At 63.6% G+C, this 20,293-nt stretch overlaps 1 protein-coding gene across 1 annotated transcript; it reads right to left on the bottom strand.

Annotated features, from left to right (window-relative positions):
* Nucleotides 1-1,094: 1,094 nt before the first annotated feature.
* LOC101443001 (protein Wnt-11) lies at nucleotides 1,095-19,044 on the bottom strand. Its single transcript, XM_004450977.4, has 5 exons — nucleotides 18,805-19,044; nucleotides 15,111-15,290; nucleotides 5,497-5,732; nucleotides 4,188-4,465; nucleotides 1,095-1,403 (listed from the first exon to the last, which is right to left on the bottom strand). The coding sequence occupies exons 2-5, from the start codon at nucleotides 15,191-15,193 to the stop codon at nucleotides 1,107-1,109; spliced, it is 894 nt and encodes a 297-aa protein (XP_004451034.2). The 5' UTR covers nucleotides 15,194-15,290; nucleotides 18,805-19,044; the 3' UTR covers nucleotides 1,095-1,106.
* Between the last annotated feature and the right edge of the window lie 1,249 nt (nucleotides 19,045-20,293).

The following is a 20,293-nucleotide window of genomic DNA, read 5'->3' on the forward strand; positions in this document are numbered from 1 at the left end:
TCCGCCCCTCGGGGGCGATGGGGTGGCGAGGCCCTGCGGCTGGGGTGGAGTTGGGGTGCTCTGCTGGGAGGCGATGGAGGGGCTGGAGCCCCTCCCCACGGGGGCCACGTGCCATCTTGGAAAGGAGGACACCCCCCAAGGGGGGACATGGCTTCCCCAGGTGAGGACGGAGGCCGAGAGAACCTGCCGAGGAGGACGTCCCTCCCCACGCCCACCCAGCGGGGAGACGTGCCCTCCCCTCGAGGGGCGCCCGGCCCCTGCGCCGAGGCTGAGAGGCTCGGCAGGACTCCACGACGCGGAGGGAGACAGGGCGGCGCCAGCAGGGCAGAGGCCTGCGCGCGCAGTGGCCTGCGCGCGCAGTACCCAGGCGCAGGGGGCGCGTTGCAGGCAGACGACCATCCCTAAGACGCAGGCCTGAGTCTGCGCAGACGGGCGCTGAGGAGTTCCGACGGGGAGCCGGAGCTACATTTCAGGACTTCACGTCCAAGGCCTCCAGGGCCCTGTTCAGCTCAGAGCACCGGGTGCGCAACTGAGGGCCCCCGTCACGTTTCCACCGAGGCTGAAGAACGCCGCAGGGACCACGTCCTTTCCCAAGGCCTGCCTGAACGGGGCAATGCCGGGCACAGGCAGTCGGACCGGCCCGCCCTCGAGGATTCCAGAGCACACTGCACCCTGGCCCCGAGGCCAGCTTGGGGCTACTGCACACACCACACCCTCAGGCTGGCTTGTCCTTCTGTGTGCGTTTGGTAAACTCCTCTTCATACCCTGGGGCCCACTTCAAAAGACCCTCTCCCCTCTGAAGTCTGTCCTTGCCCAGTCCACCCAGTGCCATTCTTTACCTGCCCCAAACCTGGCAGCTATATCCCAGCCTGTTTCCTGATACAGTGGTGGTCTCTGTCTCTTCCACTAGGGGGAAGGTGGGCTGGGGGCGGGCCCCTGTGTGGGCAAGGTGCACAACAGGTGCTCCAGGAAGCTCAGACTGTCCCGGGCCACCTGCTGCGCGGTGAGACCGCTCTCCGCACGCTGCCCGGGGGCCCACTTCGCGCTGGCCCTGAGCTGGGGTGCGGCCTCACCGACCCATTCCTGCTGGGGGCGGGGGCAGGCCCTTACCTGTCCTGCGTCCCGTGGGAGCCCACCTTCTCGTTCTTCATGCAGAAGTCAGGGGAGCTCTGCAGGTAGACGAGCTCCGAGTCCTTCACGGGCCGGATGTCCAGGTCCCTGGGCACCAGGTGCTTGCGGGTGCCCATGGGTCTGTGCACCACCTTGGTGGCCGACAGGTAGCGGGTCTTGAGGTCAGCGGCCACGTCCCGCAGCTCCTGCAGCCCCTTCCAGCAGGTGCGGATGGAGCAGGAGCCAGACACCCCGTGGCACTTACACTTCACTTCCAGGGAGGCGCGCAGAGCCTGCGGACAGGGCGGGCGTCGGGCGGCGTGGCCAAGCCCCTCCCTGGCCTGCCCGGGCCCCGGGCCCGCTCCAAGCACCCCCATGTGGCCGGGTGCTCCTGGGGAGTCACCAGCCACTCTGGCCTCCAGTGTCTGCTCTTCCTCCCATCTGGGGAGCAGCTGAGAGGGGCAGGCAGAGCGGAACCTCTGCAGGGACACCTGCCATTGAGTAAGCACCTATTGTATTCCGAGTGCTCTGACACATCCTGTCATTCAATCACCGCAACTGCCCTTCGGGAAAGTTATCGTTATTTTCCCTGTTTTACAAAGAGAAAACAAAGGCTCAGAGAGGCCCAGTCTCCTGCTGTGAGGCTGCACAGCTAGAAGATCACAGAGCTCACACTTGATCCCAGGTCTGAAGGGGATTCCAAAAGCTGTGGCTTTTAATTGCTTCATGCTTTCCCTCTCACACAAAAATTGGGCTCACTAAATGCTTTCTGGAAAAATGGAAGAATTTTTAAAAATGAGGGAAGGAAGGAGAGGGAGGAGGAAGAGGGAGCAGGTGAGGGCACTGGGACAAAGTCCCCCGGCCTAGTTGGCCTTTTCCCTCTAGCTGCCTGCCTCTTACCCGCTCCAAAGGGCAGGTAATTTCTACCTTGCAGACTGGTGAGGATTAAATAAGATGACACATAGGAAACGGTTTTGTGAGCTATAAAAGTTAAATCAATATTGGTAGAGAGGGGGGGCTCGGGCTCTGGGCCTGCCAGGCTCCAGGCCCAGCTCGGGAAGTGCCACGGCCGCACCGTCTTCCCTGGGCCTCGGTTTCCCCACTGCACCTGTGGGACATGGGTTAGATGCCCTCTAAGGGCATCGAGCTCTGCCCTTTCCACACAGGACCCGGAGGACAGGCCTGTGTCCAGAGCTGCAGGACCACAGGCCCACCATCTGCATCAAAGAGATGGGGAAACTGAGGCATGGAGCGGGCAGTCCCTCAGCGAGTCAGTGAGGGAGCTGGTCAAGGTCCCAGGGCTCCTTGTCCCTCACAGCGCCAGGACACGTGGACCAAGGGAGTCCGTTTGGGTATAAAATCCAGAACTCGCCGAGCCAAGCCTGTGGAGAAGCACGGGACGGAGAGCTCAGCGTCAGGGCGTGTCCAGCCTCTCCAGGACACAGGATGCTTCTGAGTCAGGGAGGAAGGGCCAGCCCTGCTCAGTCCCTCAGCAGAAGGCGGAGGGAGGGGCCGCGAGCACTGTGCTCAGTTCACCCGCGCAGCCTGGGGCGGTACTGCGCCCATTTTGCAGATGGCCCCAGGAGGCCGGTTCCACTGCCTCAGGGCCCTGGGGACAGGCCTCGCGTGCTCCCAGGCCGAGGACCCTCCTGGGAATGCGCTGGGGCGGGGGTGGGCTGTGTGCCAGTGGCATTAGGCTCAGGGCCGGCCGTGGTGGGGGGAGTGGGGGGAGGGTCTTGGGCTGGGTCCGTGGCTCTGGGGGCAGCTGAAGGTCTAGGAGGCAGAGCATGCCTTGGCCTCAGTTTCCCCAGCTGTCCAAGGATGACCTGGACTCCCAGAACCCTCGCACGAGGGAGACTGGTGAGAGAGGAAGGTGGGAGGGGGCCTCTGGACTTGGAGGCCCGCAGACCCCGCCTCCCGCTCGCCCGTGACCTTGTTGTCTTGTTCTCTTCCCCGCACGCACTCGGTGCCTCTGTCACATGGGCACAACAGGGCAGCGGGAGGGGCTGATGGGACGAAGCCAGGATGTGACACTGCGGGGCCTGCCCCTCGCTGGGCCCATTTCCCCATCAGTAAAAAAGGGGTAACAGTACCTCTGCAGGGTTGTTTTGTGGATCACAGGAGATAAAATTGAAAAAGCACTGAGCGCTGTGTCTGCCACAGAGATTGGCATAAAGACTTTTTTTTTTAATTTTCAGAAAATAAAAAGTGCCATTCATTTGTTTACGCATTCATTCACCTAAGCCTTTGAGGAATGGGTTGAGGACTAAGTAAAAAATTGATATGAAATTTTAAAATATTGAAATGAGAATGAAAGAATAGATGGTGGTGGAAACGAGGCTCTGGAAGTTGGGATGGTCGGGGCTGACCCCTCGGCACGGGCTGGTTCCCACGGCCCTCGCCGCCTCTCCTCCCAGCCCACCCTTGGCTCGGGACCTCGGAGGAAGGGCCTGAGGATCCCAGCAGATGGGGAGGCAGAGAGCACGGGGTCACCCCATTTCACAGACGGGAACAACCGAGGCCAGAGAGGAAGTGACTTGCCTAACATCACAGAGCCAGTGAGCGTCAGAGCCCGGGCCAGAACTCAGAGCTGCTAGCTCAGGGCTCCTCTGCTCTGCCACCGTTCTCCAGCCCCAGGAGGGGTCAGGCAAGCCCCTGCCCAAACCCCACTGGACCTGCTGGACCCCCGAGGAGGGGTCAGGCAAGCCCCAGCCCAAACCCCACTGGACCCAAACCCCACTGGACCCCCGAGGAGGGGTCAGGCAAGCCCCTGCCCAAACCCCGCTGGACCCCCAAGGAGGGGTCAGGCAAGCTCCAGCCCAAACCCCACTGGACCTGCTGGACCCCCGAGGAGGGGTCAGGCAAGCCCCAGCCCAAATCCCACTGGACCCAAATCCCGCCGGACCCCGAGGAGTCGGGCAAGCGCCACCCAGCTGGAGAGGCAGAGCTGAGGGCGGCCGGGGAGCACACAGGGGGGTTGGTCAGGGCCCACCCCCCTCCACCGGGCGCACTGGCTGGCCCTGTTCCAGCCGACGGCACGAGTACAACCAACTGGGGTGGGTGGGGTGGGTGGTTACCTGTCTCCCCACTTCACTGTTGTGTAGACGCATCAGTTTATTGGCTTGGGATCCTGTTTTTTTCACCTTCATAGGAGCATCGGAAAACTTGGCCCCCATGAGGAGCCCGTAGCTGAGGTTGTCCGCGCATCCTCCCCAGCGGTTCCCGGGCCCGGGTGGCTCACCTGGGACGGGGCCGCAGGAGCAGCCGGGCAGGTCGCCGGAGGTGCAGGCCCGGGCGATGGCGTGGCTGATGGCGGCCGCCGACAGCGCATACACGAAGGCCGACTCCCGGGTCCCTGCGGGAAAGGAGCCTGGGGTCAGCCCGCGCGGGCCCAGTCTAGGGAGAGGCCCCCCCGCCCAGGTCTCGGCCTGCCGCAGTCCCCTCCGTCCCCCTGGCCCGGCTGGGTGAGGCCGGCTGTTAGCAGGGGTGCAGGTGGAGGGCTGCACCACCCGCGGGCCTGCACCCCTGCCTGCACCCAGCGCCAGCGGGCGCTTTAGAGAAGTGGAGGCACGGCCGGCCCCTGCAGGAAGTCAGGGCTGACCGGGAGCCTGGCCCCACCGCCAAGCTAGCAGGGGCTTCCCTTCCCCAGCCTCCGCTTGCCTAGCTGCAGAATGGGGGCGGTAGACCCAGGCCGGGCTTGTTCTAGAGAGGTCAGATAGCCTGGGAAGGAGGCCAGCTTGTCCCGTGCACCGATGAGTTTCCAGTAAGGATCCTCGAGCAAGGGGTGACCGTGCAGCGGAGAGCCTAGGCCCGTGAAGATGCCTCTCTATGCTCAGTTCCCCCCAGTTCCACCCCAGAGGCCACCTCCTCCAGGAAGTCCCCCACAGGAGGTGCGGTTGTCTTTAGTCCCTACCTCACTTTGTGCCCCTCAGCAATTTCAGGTGGCCTGGCTTAGGATAACCCGTGCCCCCCACCCCCGTCCCTGCGCCGGGGGCCGGGCTTTCTTAGCATTCTCTTTCGTATGTGCCAAGAGCCTCCCTGACATGCGGCCTTGGGTGCAGGTGCCGGGGCCGTGGGCATCCTTCATTCCTTCATCTGTGCCACACGGCATCCGTGCATTTGCATTAGCAGACAGGCCCCCTTGCACCGGTATGTGCACTCATCTATATGTTCATTCATTAATTCATGCCTGAACACCCATATCTATGATTGATTCATCTACCCACATGTCCCGCCACCCATCCATCCATCCGTCCGTCCGTCCATCACCCAGCCAGCCAGCCGTGAGTTCGGCCACCTGTGTAAACGCACACACGTTTGCCCGCACTGACGCGGCCACCCCTGCGTGCCCCCGGCGAGCCCCGGGCGCCCCGGCCAGCTCCCTACCTCTCTCCAGGTCGAGCAGGTAGTTGGGGGCGAGCTCGATGGAGGAGCAGTTCCAGCGCATGTCGGCGAAGGCCCCACGGCAGGCCCTGGTGGCCTCGCGGGCGGCGTGCACGACGGTGCGCATGAGCTCCAGGTTGCTGCGGCACAGCTGCACCTGCGCCGACACCAGGCCCTCCAGCTGCTTGCAGTGCTGCGTCTGGTTCAGCGCCAGGGCCGCCGGCGTCTTGGACAGCGCCCTGCACCCGCCAAAGGGCAGCGACCAACGGAAGGAGAGACGGGGCGTGAGCGCGGAGGCCGCGCCCACCTCACGCCCGCCCCCTCCTCAGTGGGCTCCCGGGCCTTGGTGGGGAGGAGCCAGACCAGGAGCAGAGCACCCCCGGGGGCAGAGCCACGGCTCTACTCTGAGCCCTGTGTGGCTCTGGGCACACGACTGTCCCTCTCTGGGCCTCGGCTCTCATTTATGACATGGGAGCACGACACCTGTCCCGCCTCGGTTTGCCAACAATGAACATTGTACAGGCCACAAAGCACATCCGTTCCCTTAGTCAGTTCCCACCCAGCTGCGTGAGTTTATTCATTCATTCAGCATTGAGCACCTACTATGTGCCAGACACCATACTAGGGAGTAGATGATTATAATCATCGTGAACACCTCCTGATACTAAGCTTTCACTGTGTGTGTAGCACGAGCTAAGAGCTCCCCATTTCATATAATTATTAAACCCATTTTATTAGGCTTCAAGTCCAATAGGCATGAAAGGGACTGTTATTAAAGGATTAAAGAGCCATTCAGTTTGGTCACTGATTGGAACTTAGAAAAATTAGTTGCTGATCCAGACTCTGCCACTAACTTGCTGTGTGAACTTAGGTAAATCACTGCCCCTCTCTGGGGCTCAGTGTTTGTTCCTGTAAGCTACGCTTCCCAGAATGGGTTCTAATGAAATACTCTGTAAAAAGGGATCGATGGCCAAGTGCACTTGGGGGGCACGGCAGACCACGTTCCCTCTTGGAGAGTCATGACACTCGTTAGCCTCTGAAGGCACTGAGAAGTCCTGCAGCGTGCAGCGACAGGCTTAGCTGAACGCAGCCTGCTGAGCTTGGTGAACACAGAGCTCATTCCCGCTCTGGGAGGTGCTGGCCAATGGGTCTCCATGACCCCTGGTGATGCTGCAGGACCTCAGAGCTCCCCAGATCCCGCCTCTGGGCACGGGGATCCCAGGACTCTAGGATCAGGCGTCCACCCTGGCTCCACCTCTCCCACGGCTTCTCTGAGCAGCAGGCTGCGTCGGGCAGCACCTCCTCCAAGCGCAGCCCGGAGGAACCCCACAGCCCTAAAGGGCGCCCCATGGACTTGCCCTCGGCCCCCCACCCTAGCGGGGAGGCAGGGGGACCCCCAGAGCCAGCTGGCCCTCAGCACCCCCGATGGCGGGAGGGGCAGGAGAGGCGAATGTGCAGCCGCAAGTGCTGAGCCCCACCTGCCGCGGCGACAGCGGCCCGCAGCCCGGCCCGGGAGGCCGCCCCTCGCAGCAGCGGCTGAGGGGTGAGGCCCGACGAGCGCCACGCGCTCTGCCCAGGACGGGCCCGCCGGGGGCAGTGCGGCCTCCGCTCCCTGCGGTCGCCCCGTGCCCACCTGGGCAAGGCCAGGGCCGCCACCTGCCCTCAGGGCCCCGCTCCTGGCCCCCCCTCTCCAGCCCCTCGTCCTCGTCCCCGGGGGGTACCCAGCCCGGCCCACACCGCCCTCCTGGCCCCTGCCGAGCTGCCTTCCCACCAGCTTTTCCTCAGCCAGGAATGCCTTTCCCCTGCTCCAGGAAGGGGGTGAAGGAATGAGCTCGATCTTTTTATTGAGCCTACTCCTCCCAAAGTACTTATTTGCTAATAAACACAAGGTAGATCCTTTCCTCAAGGAGCCTCTAGGCTAATGGCGGGATAAACGTAACAGCGACAAGGCAACAGACAGCTTGCGTTCCAGCTGCTGGGCTGGCCTCTAGAAGAGCACGGGCTTTACCCGTGAGCTGTGTGACCTGGATAAGTTTCCCAACCTCTCTGGGGCTCATGGTCCTCATCTGTTAAAGGGAAATGACCATTTCTAACTCAAAAGACTATGGTGAGACTTAAATAAGACGATGTACGTGGAGCATTTGGAACATTCATAGATGGGGGTCCCTTGCCAGGTGGAGTCAGAAGACCTGGATTCTTATTCAAGCTCTGCCTTCTATGTGCTGTGCAACCTGGGGCAAATTGATATCCCTCTCTGTGCATCAACTACAAAATGGAGCCTACTATATTGCTGGGGCATTACAAGAGGTGAAATAAATAATATGTTTTAAGAACTTGATAGTTTAGTCTACTTCCTGCTGCCTCTCTCTGCCATGTTCCACCTACCCTACGACCACAAAATATGTCATTTCTCATCATCCCAGAGACCCAGGACGCTGGCTCAGGACAGCGGGCACAAGCTGGTGTTCGCAGTTGTGATGATGCAACCCGGCCTGTCTGTGGGTGTCCTGAGCAGTCTCGGCTCACGGTGAGCCCTGGCCCGCCCCCACCCCCCCACACACACACTCTAAGCAGGGAGATGTCTGGAGTCCCCGCGTGCCAGCAGCCAGCACAGGGCAGAGCGGACCTCGGCAGGGTGAATGCACCTAGACTGAACCTCGGGTCCTCCCGAGGCCCCGGCACTGAGCCTGGGGGCTGGGATTTGACCACACAAGGGCGGGCGTCATCGCCTCCGGGTGTTTCTCGATTGTTCTCCACCCAGCTGGCTCAGGCTGGCTCTGTTCACACCTGCCGCGAGGGGGCCAACAAGGCACAGCAGTTTCCAGCACCGCTCCCTTTGCTCCCTTCTCGCTCCCTTTGCTCCCTTCTCGCCTCCTCCTGCTCTCACCACGACGCCTGGAGGAGGGGTCCCGTGGGAGGGGTTATTACCCCCTCCATACAGAGCAGGGGGCGCGCGGGGCATCCCCAGCAGGTGCGCGGTGCTCGGCCTCCTGCTGCCCACAGGCCTCCCCCTCCAGGCTGTCCATGCCAGGGCAGACGCGGCCTCCTTCCTGGGGGCCGCTGAGCCTGTGTTCTCCGCGGAAGACCGGAAGGATGGAAAGAGACGCGCAAATACAGCCCCAGGCCTGGGACCGGGTGGCGGCAGGCACCGCCTCGCTCAAGTTCCCTCCGCTTCTGCTCTGGTCAAGAAACCCCACGAGGGCCGAGCCTCTCCCAGGAGCCCAGGCCAGGCCAGCGGGTGACTCCTGAGTGCAGGGAACTGGGGGCCATCGCTCTCTGCTCCCGGGACCTGGGGGCCTTGGGGTACCCTGGGAGAACCCCTGAGCCGCAGGGAGTCATTTCTGAAATGGACACTCATCAAGCAACAGCCGCCCGCAGGCTGCCAGAGGCTGTAAGAGCAACCCTGGGGTGACTTTCCCAGATGGGAGCTCAGGCTCCCCAGCGGGTGGGGAGCGAGGGGTACAGGCTCCGGGCCTGCCTTGGAGGTGGGAGGAGGTGCTGCAGGGGGGGCTGGTAGGGGTGTGGCCTGGCCTGTACCCCCCCCAGCTGCAGAGGCTGCAGGCCGGGGAGCAGGGGAGCAGGGGAGCTGGGGAGCAGGGGAGCTGGGGAGCTGGGGAGTGGGGGAGCAGGGGAGCTGGGGAGCTGGGGAGCAGGGGAGCTGGGGAGCGGGGGAGCAGGGAGCTGGGGAGCTGGGGAGCTGGGGAGTGGGGGAGCAGGGGAGCTGGGGAGCTGGGGAGCTGGGGAGCGGGGGAGCAGGGGAGCAGGGGAGCAGGGGAGCTGGAGAGCTGGGGAGCGGGGGAGCTGGGGAGCAAGGGAGCTGGAAGCTGGGGAGCTGGGGAGCAGGGGAGCTGGGGAGCGGGGGAGCAGGGGAGCTGGGGAGCTGGGGAGCGGGGGAGCTGGGAGCTGGGGAGCTGGGGAGCGGGGGAGCTGGGGAGCTGGGGAGCGGGGGAGCTGGGGAGCAGGGGAGCTGGGGAGCTGGGGAGCTGGGGAGCGGGGGAGCTGGGGAGTGGGGGAGCAGGGGAGCCGGGGAGCCGGGGAGCAGGGGAGCCGGGGAGCCGGGGAGCTGGGGAGCAGGGCAGAGGCAGAGCATTCCGCTCCCGTGAGGGCCTGCGGTCTCTGGTAATTAGTGGTAATGACCGTTTCTAACTAAGTCCCCCCTGGGAGGTAATCAAGGATTAGGTTGGGAGGCGGGGGAGTTGCGTCTGGACAGCTTGCCCTGCCTGCCTCGCTTCAGCAGATCCCTAATTGAAAACAGTTTGGTTTGTCTGGGGGTGGGGACACGGGGGAGAAGGTGGAAGAGAGGACAGGAAGGGGACAGAGGAGAAGAGAGTTCACGGGCGAGGCCTGTGCCGAGGGCGCTGCGTGGGGCGCCGCGGGCCAGGGCTTCTCCCCGGGGAGGGGTTCAGGGCTCTTCTGGGAAAGGGTGGGAGGCAGGGGACCTCACTCGCCCTGCAGTCCTCACTCGCCCTGCTACCTTCAGCAAGTCGCTGCCCCCGCCCCAGGCCTCAGTTTCCCCATCCACACTGTTCCCTGCCCGAGAGCAATGCAGGCTCCAAGGGTGACGGTCTTTAGGGTCCCTGGAGCCTGGCCATTGGCTTCACCTTACCCCCGTGGCCCCAGAGTCCCTCCCAGCGGCTCAAGGCCAGGGCAGGGCGCTGTGGTCTCGCGGCTGCCGTACTGGGGTGTCCCCTCACTGGCCCCCTAACCCAACTGGAGGCTGAGTTGGCTTCCTGGTGTGGCCAGGAGGCCCGACCTCAGGGAGCTCTAGGGTACCTGGCCCAGGTAAGGCCGCCTCCCATGGAGGACCTGCCCCCGAGCCGGCCTTTCCCAGCGCCCCCCTCCCGCAGGCACGGGGGTCTGGCCGCCCGAAAAACTCTAGACCGAAGAGCCAGCAGCCCGCTGGGGCAGGAGGCTCCTGGGAGCCGAGGGGCTCGCCCCGTGCCCCGCAGGTGCGAGGGTTCGGGCAGGACGCAGTGGACGCGCAGCGGAGCCAGGCTGGGCGGCGTCCCCCAGGGGGAAAGCCAGGACGAGTCAAGAGCCTGATGCTGGGGCAGGTCCTGACAGCGATATGCTGCTGAGGCGGAAGGAGGGCTTCCCGGAGGAGGCGAGGCGGCTGGTCAGACCTGGGGACCAGGGGCCGCTGGTGCTTGTCCTGGGAGGCTCCGTGGTTCTGCCTCTGTGGACCCGGCTGGCCCCGGGGCGGGAGAGCCCAGGCTCCCGGGCAGACCTTCGTTTGCTCGGCCCGCATCCGCCCCCCTCCCTTTGGGCTCTCCTGGGCCATACCCCACCCTGCTGCCTGTGTAGAGATGGGGAAACTGAGGCAGGCGAAGGGACCTGGAGCCTGCAGATGCAGTCCCACCTGGAAGTGGCAAACAGCTGCACATGTCACCTGGAACCGCAGCTCTCCCGCCTGCCCCACGTGCCGATCCACCTGCAAACCCCACCCCCATCAAGGAATTGCCGACCCCCAAGTGCAGATGGCAAACAGGCCGAGAGAGGGACGGGGCTTCCCAGACCTGGGCCAGGACCGAGCTGGAACCCGGGCCTCCCAGGTCCCGGGCGAGGGCTCCTGCCAGCCCCACTGCAGGGATCAGGACAGACTCAGAGGCTAAGGGGACTGATGTGCCTGGGGCCCAGCGCGAGGGGCCTGGCGGAGCGCGCGCTGCCGTCCCCGTCACCCGGCTCCCGGTCGGGGCGCCTTTCACCCACTTTGCTGCAGCTATACCCCCTTCTGGAGCCTCTTGGGATTCTCTCCCTCAGGAGGCCCTGGACCCGAGAGCAGCAGGGTGGGGCACCCAGGGAGGGTGTGGCGGCCGTTATGCCCCCCTGCCTTTCTGGGCCTTTCCACAGGAGGCTGGAACCACCTTGGACCCCCCACCGACCCATCCAGGGCGGCCAGAGAAGGGGGCGATGACACAGACCTGGGTCTCCTACACCTGCTGCTCCGAATCCCCCAGCGCGTGCTGGGGGAGGCGGGGGTCCCCAGGTTATCTCATGGCCCTCTCTCTCCCAGCCCCCAGCCCCCCAGCAAGCTCAGACCCAACAGGTGGGGCCCCCCAGGTCACTCAGGCACATCTGGCTTCAGTCCCCCGGTCAAATGCCCCTTTCATCTCAGTTTGCTTTCCAGAGCCCAGAGCAGCAGGGCCCCCCCTGGCCAAGCCCAGCACAGCTGAGCCTTCTGGATGGTCCCCAGCCTCGCACCCACACTCTGCAAGTCCCTGTTCAACCTCCCTGGGGCTCCCTGCCACCAACAGCTGGCTGGTGAAGCCACAGAGCCAGACAGCCTAACTCTAGTCCGCCTCTGCCACCTGCCAGCTGTGACAGCCTGGCAGTTAAAGAGCCCTCCGTGCCTCCGTTTCTGCTTCTGCTTAATGGGGGCTATCACAGAACTTACCTCATAGGGTGGTTGAGGGATTTAAATGAAATAATCTACATAAAGAAGCTTAGAGCCAGGCCTGGCATGTAGCGAGGCCATATGTATACGTGTATACATATGTATGTATACATATGTATACGTGCGTATATTATTTTTAAACTTCTGCTTCCCCCACTATCTTAAGCTCCAGCACGACTTTAACCACCATGAAGAGGTTGGGCTCTTGGGGCTAGTCTGCCTGGGTTCTGATCCCACAGTCCTCATTAACTAGCTGTGCGACTTTGGGTGAGTTAGTTGACCTCTCTGTCCCTTAGTTTCCTCATTCATAAAATGGGGGTGATACAAAACATTAAGAATATGGTGATATGCAGGAAAATTACAACTAATGTAACTTATGAACAAGTTAACAGTAATACTGTAATATTTTACAGCAATGGCAAGAAGGTATTTCAATATTAAGGAACAACAATGGGGGGTAGAAGGGGGTGTGGGGTTTTCCTTTTGGGGTAATGAGAATGTTCTAAAATTGACCGTGGTAATGACACAGCTGTGTGCTGAAAACGAGAGCCACTGAGTGTACACTTGGAATGCACTGTATAAATCAGGGGGCTGTGTAACCCAGCGGATCCCATGTCCACTGTGGTCGACAGACAACTACGAGCACATTCTCCCAAGAATAATAAATACATAGTACTAATACGGGGTGTTACTAACTGGGTGGGTTGGGGGAAAATACATCAAATGTAAGATATTTTGACAATGCTCTTTTCATAGTTTGTAGTCTCACAACACAGCAAGGTGTTGGTGGGGTGATGGGCGGACCCTGTATGATGTTATGTATGTTTGTTTTGTAAATCCACAACTTTTACTCTACACTTCCTGTTTGTGTCTGTTCATGTATGCATGATAAACGTTAATAAACATCTTTTTAAAAACGGGGGTGATAAGATTAAACAGCTAAAGCTCTCAGCACAGTGCCGGGCGCACAGTCGTAAAGCTCTGGGCATGTCCTGGCAGGCTCTCTCATCCGCGTGTCCCCAGGTTTCCCTCCTGCACCATCCGGCCTCTCTGCTTTTGCTAGGATGCCTGCTTTGATTCCATCTCTGCCTGCCAAAACCCTGCCGGTCCCTCAAAGCCCAGCCCCAGTGTCACCGCTTCGAGTCCTTTCCTGATGTCTGAAGGCGGAATTCACCGCTCCTCCTCTGTGCTCCCGCAGCCCCGCTCCAAGGACGCTGGCCTGCCTACGTTGCCTATTTCACGTGTCCGTCTCCCCCAAGAGATGGCAAGCTTCCTGAAGGCAGGGTCTGGGTTGTACCCGTCTCCGTGGCAGCCACGCAGCGGGGACAGCATGGACTTGGCCACCCATCTACTCCAGGCCCTCGTCCACCACCCGGGCACGTCACTTCTCAGAGCCCCCAGGCCTCTGCGCTCTCACTGCAGAGCGGGGACGGCAGCAGTGCCCCTCGCAACACCCTCTCTGCCCCCGACGCGCCCTGTGCTCCCCAGCAAATCCTTCCCCTCCCTGGGCCTCAGTGTCCTTGTCTATAAAATGGGGCGGGAGCTGACCCACGGATCAGAGTTTCCTGCCAACTCAGTGACAGGTACCCTGGCAGCATAGGGAAGATGACTAGTTTCTCACAAAATTCATCAGGGACAGGTAGGAGAAGTGGGTGCCCCAAGAATGGGGGACCACTGAGCCCACACTTCTCCTTGCAAACTAGAGACTGCAAGAAGTTGGGGTTCCCCTCTTTTTTTTCCCTTTTTTTTTAATCCCCCCCACGGCTTTTTTTTTTTTTTTTTTGCTTGCTGTCTGCTCTCTGTGTCCATTTGCTGTGCGTTCTTCCACTTTTTTTTGCTAGTCTCCCTTTTTTTGTTGCGTCTCCTTGCTGGGTCGGTGCCCCGTGGCGCTTGTGGGCAAGCCTGCCTTCACAAGGAGGCCTCGGGACACGAACCCAGGGCCTCCCACAGGGCAGACGGGAGCCCAGCTGACAAGCCACAGCCGCTTCCCGCCTTACTAACTTTTATTAGAATTGATTCCCCCTCTTGAATCACTAATTAATCGATAACTTGGCCCCAGAGGGGACAGGGCCGTTGACCTCACCGCTGTTCGCAGGTGGCCCGGCCACTAATCGCCCTTGTCTTCCAGCTAATCCCTGTCCAGGAACCCTCCCCACAGGCCTCTGGGGTCTTATCTGCACGACTTCCCGCCCCCCCACCCCCCCAGACTCCAGTCCCCTGTCCTGTCCTTTCTCACTCTGGGAGTCCCCCCCACCCAAAGTGCCCTCCTCCCACTCTTGAACCCCCCCCACACACACTCCAAGTAACCCCTAGGGCCAGCCTAGGAGGTCTGCCCCGAGTCCCCGCGGTGGCCGGAGTGCGCCCTCCACCAGGCTGTCTCCCCTCCGCCCCACCCCCCAGCTCAGCACCCGGTCTGGTCTCCCGAGGGTACTTGGAAGCTTCTGCCCTGCTCAGAGTTATTTACAGCCCGGGCTTATCTCTCCCGACCCAGGGGGCAGCCACTCCGGGAAGGGGCTGGGTTTTCCTCCTCTCCCCCTGCACGGCCCACAGCTGCAGAGCGGGCACTCCCTTCTGCCCAACTGCCAGCGAGCCTCTCCCCCACCCACCCCTCCACGACTAATTTACATCTAAAGGCATACCTTTCACATGTGCACAGCACCTGACAGTTTACGAGGCTCTTTCATAAAGCTCTTCTCTAGTCTGAGGGGGAGCTTTTTACCCCTCCCTCCTCAGAGGTGGGACCCTGAGGCCCTGTGCGGTTGAGTGACACCCCAAGGTCGCCCGGGGGGAGGGGTCAGCACTGGTTTTTGAGGACCTCCAGCTGGGGTCCAGGAGACTGACAAGGGAAATGTAATATTGAGCAGGCCCCTGTGTACGGGGCAAACCCTCTTGATTGCACCCCTCGACAGGGTGCTGCTCTCTGCCCCAGGGAGGTATCCCTGCTCCTCAGCCGCCTCTGCTCAAGTCAGCTGCACAGGACATGGCAATCACATGCCACCCCCCCTTCTCCACCCCCCCACCTCCTGGAGGTAAGGACGACAGCTACCCCCACTTCGCAGAGGAGGGAATGGAGGCTTAAGAAGAGTCCTTTGCCCAGGATGCCCAAGCCAAGTTGGGCTCCCAGGTCTTTGGCTCGCCCTATCCAGGGGGCCCCTGAACGCCAGCCGTCGCCCCAGCCGCCCATCCCGGGGCTCGTCCGCGTGGACGCGGAGTCCCTACTTACAGCCACTTGATGCCATAGCCCACGCCGGTCTGCAGAGCCAGGGCCAGAAGCAGCGCCTCGCACAGCCGCGGCCGCGCCCTCATCGTCGCCGGCTCCGCACGCCCTGGGGTCGCACCCTCGAGCAGCCGCGCCGCAGTCCAGCCGCCGGCACGGGCCCCGCTCGTCCTGCGCGCGCGCCGCCTGCAGTCGGGGAGAGCCGAGGTCGCGGGTTTAAGGCGGTGGACCCCGCGAAAGACGCGCGGGGGGTGGGGTGGGTATTCAAATTACAAAGGAGGGGCCCGGGTCTGGGGAGACCCAGCTCACGGGGCGTCCCGTCCCGCCCAGCCCGACCAGGGGACACGGCCGGGCGTCTGGCTGGAATTAGGTGCAGCCGGGGACGCGCCGAGGGGGGGCGTGTCCACCTAGCGCAGCCCCGTGCGCACCGCCCACTCGGCTTGCGACCCGGGCTGTCAAGGGAAGGGGAGGGGGCGAGGGGACCAGAGACCCAGAGAGGCCGGACAGAGACCAGGGGAGACAGCGAGAGGGAGAGACATTCAGAGAAGGAGGCTGAAAGAGACTGAGGCAGAGAGAAACTGGTCTAGACCCACAGACGGAGGGACAGACACGAGAGGACAAAGGGGGCGGGAGGCAGCAGCTGGCGCGGGGGAGGAGCAGATTCGGGGTCCAGGGCTGGGTTTCTTATCCCCGCCTTGGCAATTCCTTCCCACTCTCTGGGCTCCGGTTTCCCCATTATAAACTGAGGGTGGTCAGAGACAATTCACCTTGTATAGAAATCGCATTCGCTCCTCCCAGCATCCGTGAGACAAGTATGATCACTGCCCCCATCCCACAGATGAGGAAACTGAGGCCCAGAGAGTGAAACCAGGTTATTCAGCGGGCGAGCTCTGAAAGGCCCAGGCTCACCTCCACCCGGAGTCAGTGAGGTCACCGACCGCGGGAAGACAAGGCCACCGGGACTTGCTCTGGGCATGGGCTTCTCATTCCATGAAGGGGAAGGGGTCCCAGGGGGCTCGTGCCCAGAACCAAGCTCGGGCGGGGCGGGGGGACTGCCAGCCTTGGAGGGACAGGAGGCGCGCCGGCCGGAACACACTGTCCCCGTCGCCAGGCGGCGCGCTCGGACCACGGAGGAGCCGCCGTGAGCGCCCCCCCGCCCCACTTTCCTTTTCTTTTTTCCCCTCTTCATTCTCACCTCATTAACTCTCTTCCCAGCTTCTCCCAAGTTTACCAACACCTGGCCCAGTGCGGAGTCGCACAGCCCCGGCCCCCTGGCGCCGGAGGACACGCGGAGACAAAGGGGTTCCTTCGCAAAGGATCTGAGGGAGTGGAGGTGGCTCCCCTGTAGCGGGACGCTCGAGTGGGAAGGGGATGTTCTCGCCAGTCTGTGGGAGCTGCGGCAAGCCCCCCCACCCCCAGCCTCAGTTTCCCATTCCATAAAAACATCTCCTGAGGTCTCTCCCGGCTCCCCAGAGCCTGCGGGTCTCGAGCTCCCTCCGCCTCCGTTTACACTAGGACTATGCCTGGGTAGTGCGCCTTAAACACACGGATTTGAAACCCAGTTTTCTGGAGTCGCCGGGCATAACCCAAGCGGGGGCGAGGAGCAGCCCCTGAAGCCGACTCCCCCTCCCAGAGCCCCGGGAGGCGCCCAGCACAGGGGCGCTCGCTAGCAACGCGCCAGGAGCGGGTGGTCTCGGCAGGGCTCTCAGTGTAACCGAGCCCCCTGCTCCAACTCGCCCTGGAAGCTCACCGCACTGCCTAGAACGAGAAAACAGGGGCTGGACGGCAGGCGAGGAGGGCGGGGGGGACCAAAATTCCAGTCACTGTCTCTCCTGGCCCCTTCCCCAAATCGTGGGCCCGCGCACAGGCGCCCCGCATTCCTGGGTGGGGAGGGCGGAGCGCGTGGACTCACAGCGGGGGACCCGGCCCAGCTCGGCTCGCCCAGAAAGAGGGGCGCCTCCCGGGTCACACAGGACGGACCCAGGCCTCCAGCCACTCCCGGCTCCTTCCGAGCCGCCCCGCAGGTCCGAGACTTCTTCCCCTGCCCAGCTCCTCGCTGGGGGGAGGCAAAGCCTGGCCTGGGACTCTTGGTCCCGACAGCTATTGCTGCGCGGTCAGGACAGCGGCGGAGGCGCCGAATCACCCGCAGCCCATGCCCTGCGGGCTGGCGCGCACCCGCCTCCCGGGTCAGTGCGCCCCCGCCTCCCGGAGCCCCTGGCCGCCAGGGGGCGTTAAGTCCCGGATGGAGCGAGCTCGGCATCTGCGTCCCGAGCCGCAGGACTTTGGGCAAGCCCCCCCTCTTCCCGGGCTCAGTGCCCCCGTCTGAGAACGGGATGCAGAGTAAGTGCATCCTGGTCGTTCCATAAGAGCCCCCTGGCGAGGTCAACCCTTAACTGCCAGATCCCTCTGCTCAGGTGGGCGCGGAGCCTCCCGCGTGCTGAGGCGCTCGGTGCGCCGCGTCGAAGCGCGGTTCCTGGACAGCTAAGCCGCCTTTCCTACCCCAGATGGGGAGGGTCCAATCTACACCCGCACTGAGCGGGCGCTAGCGGGGGCCGCCGGGGCTGTGCACCCGTTGAGCACCACGAGCGCGGGACCCCAGGCTCGCGCTGCCTGCAGGTGGTTATAAGGCTTGGGGCCTGGAAGTCCCTGGAAACCCCGCCGCTGGGGGCCAGGCCAGCGAGGCCCTGCAGAGCCTCCCCTGCGCCGACGCGCCCGCGCTGGGCTGGGAGCGGACACGATCGCCTGGGCCGGGTGACCACGGCGCGCGGATGATCGGCGCTGGCCGGGCCCGAAGCCCCGGGACGCGCGGTTCACAGAGCGCCGAGCGCCCGCCTGCGAGGCGGAGCGAGGCCCGGCCCGCAACCCGGCTTTGACCCCAGCCCCTAGTCTGGCGAGATAATACCTTCTCTGCAGCCGCATTACCCCGGGGACCGGCTATTTTGGAAGTGGGAAGTGTGGGGTGAAGGGACCCGGGGTTCCTCCCTTCTACGTCCCCCTAGAGCCGGACCCTGCGCGCCCGAGAACCACGAGGGCCAGGGAGGCACCTCAGCGCCGGGGGTGGGGGCGTGGGGCCTGCGCGCCAGCTCTGCCAGACGTGCGGGGCGGCTCCACACGTGCCGCGGAGGCCGGGACAGGACTCTCCTCCCCACCCCCCAGCCTCGAGCTCAGGTCTGTAAACAAGCCCTCGGTGCCCCCACCCCCCCGTCCCCTGCCGCCTTGGGGAGCCGCTGTCAAAGCTAGGCGACCGCAACGACACCCATAGGGGAGTTTAAGGAACGATCGTCTCTGCCTTTCGCCACACTCTCCGGCCCCGACACACACACCCTTCGCCGCGGGATCCAAGGCCGCCACCCCCGGGATGGCTCGGGCATGACCTCATCGCGGGCCGATTGGGAGGAAGGGGTCGAGTCGGGGGGCCGGGGCCAGGAAGGCTCAGGCTGGGAGCAGGTACCTCGCAGTCCCCCCCACCCCCCATCACGCATTCCACTCAGCCCGAGCCCCCAAACCCGCGGCTGCGCTCCGCGGTGGGCGCCTTCCTGGAGCGCTGCGGGGGAGAGGTCCGGAGCCGGGCTTGCTTTGCTCACCCGGCTGCGGGTGCCCAAAGGGCTCACGGCGGGTGCGAGCAGCGCGTTCACCCTCGGACTAGTGCGCCCCCAGCCCCAGTGGGCTCCCGCTACGCTCCCGGGCCACCCCTGCTCACCTCCTGGGGCGCTCGCGCAGCTCGCCCTGCGTGCCCCGCCGGCCCGGGGAGCGGCGAGCGCGGCCCTAGAGGGGCCCTCCGGGCTGGGGCGCGGCGCGGACCCGACGCCCGCCTCGCGAAGCGGGGGGAGGAGGAAGCCAGAGCTCCCGGCCGCCGGCTGCCTGCTCGGGTCCTGCGCGGACTCCGGAGCGGTTCCCCCGCCGCCTGCGCCCGCGGCTCCCCGTAGCTCCCTCCCCGGCCGGCGCGATCTCCGGCGCTGGCGGCCCGAAGCGCTTTATAAGGCGCGGGCGGCGCTTTGATCCGCCCACGTCAGCGCGCCGAAACCCCACGGCGCGGCGGAGCGCAGCGCGGAGGCGGGATCCCCGCGGCCGCCGCCGAGCCCCGGGCGGCCGCCACCGAGCCCGGGGCGCCCGCGCCCGCCGCCGGAGAGGACTTCGCGCCGAAGTTACAAGGCGGGGGCGGGGGGCGCGGGCAGCGTCTTGGAAGCTACACCTGGTGTTTCCCGGCAGTGCCTGCTAAGCGCTTGCTGCGTGCCCGCGGCGCATGGGACCCAAACGCCGCAACACCCCGGCCGGGAACCTCAATTCGTCCCATTTTACAGAGAAGGAAGTCGAGGTTCAGAGTCCGACCTAGGCCTCAGTCAAGAGCTCGGACTCCCTGGGCGTTCGCCTCGCCTTGCCACTCACCGTGGAAGGCCGGGGGTCCCGGCAGCTCGCCCTGCCTTCACCCGGCCGTGTGTCCAGGCCTCGGGTTCTAGTTCCGTGAAAAGTATCGGCCCTCCAGCCCTGGGAGCGGAGAAAGGGCCCTGTGCTGCGAAGCCGCTGGAAAGTATAGGTGCGCAGTGGGGACAGGGTCCCAGCGTGCGGCGTGACTTGGGTTGGGGGAGTCTTCTGGGAACCTTGGCCCCTCCTCCAACGACCCCAGGCGGTGACTGGGTTCCATAAACTCAAATGAACGGGACAGGCTGTGGGAGACCTGGCCTGGGGCGGCGGCTGCCCGTGGGGGCCCTTCCCGGGCTGGCTGGGTCTGTAGCCCGCCTCACCGCCCCCTCCTCCTCGGTGATTTAGAACTGCTGCCTGGTCCGACGCTGCCGCCTCTTTGGCTTCCGCCTCCCAGAACTTGCCAGCTTCCCCCTTCCCTTTTCCTCCCTCCCAGGCGCTGCCCAGTCCTCCTCAAAGGCCCGTCTCAGGTCAGCGCTGGCACCTGGGCTGCGAGCTCCTCTTAAGCCGGGCTTCTGACCCTCTTTTGTTCCACGGACCCTTTGCCAGGCAAGGGAAAACCACGTACCCCTTACAAAGTCCACACTACACTGTGTTATTCAATAAATATATCACTCCCGCACCAACCCGTATCCTCAAGGACAGTGTTTTCTTGAATTTCAGTTCAAGGTGGGGACCCCTGGGTAAGAACCCCTGGCTGGGAGGGAAGGAGACTGTGAGCTGGGCAGGGCAGGGGGCCTGGCGGCTGCTGTGGCAGTTAATGTATTCTC

Source organism: Dasypus novemcinctus, chromosome 10 (genome assembly GCF_030445035.2).
Source record: "Dasypus novemcinctus isolate mDasNov1 chromosome 10, mDasNov1.1.hap2, whole genome shotgun sequence".
NCBI lineage: Eukaryota > Metazoa > Chordata > Mammalia > Cingulata > Dasypodidae > Dasypus > Dasypus novemcinctus.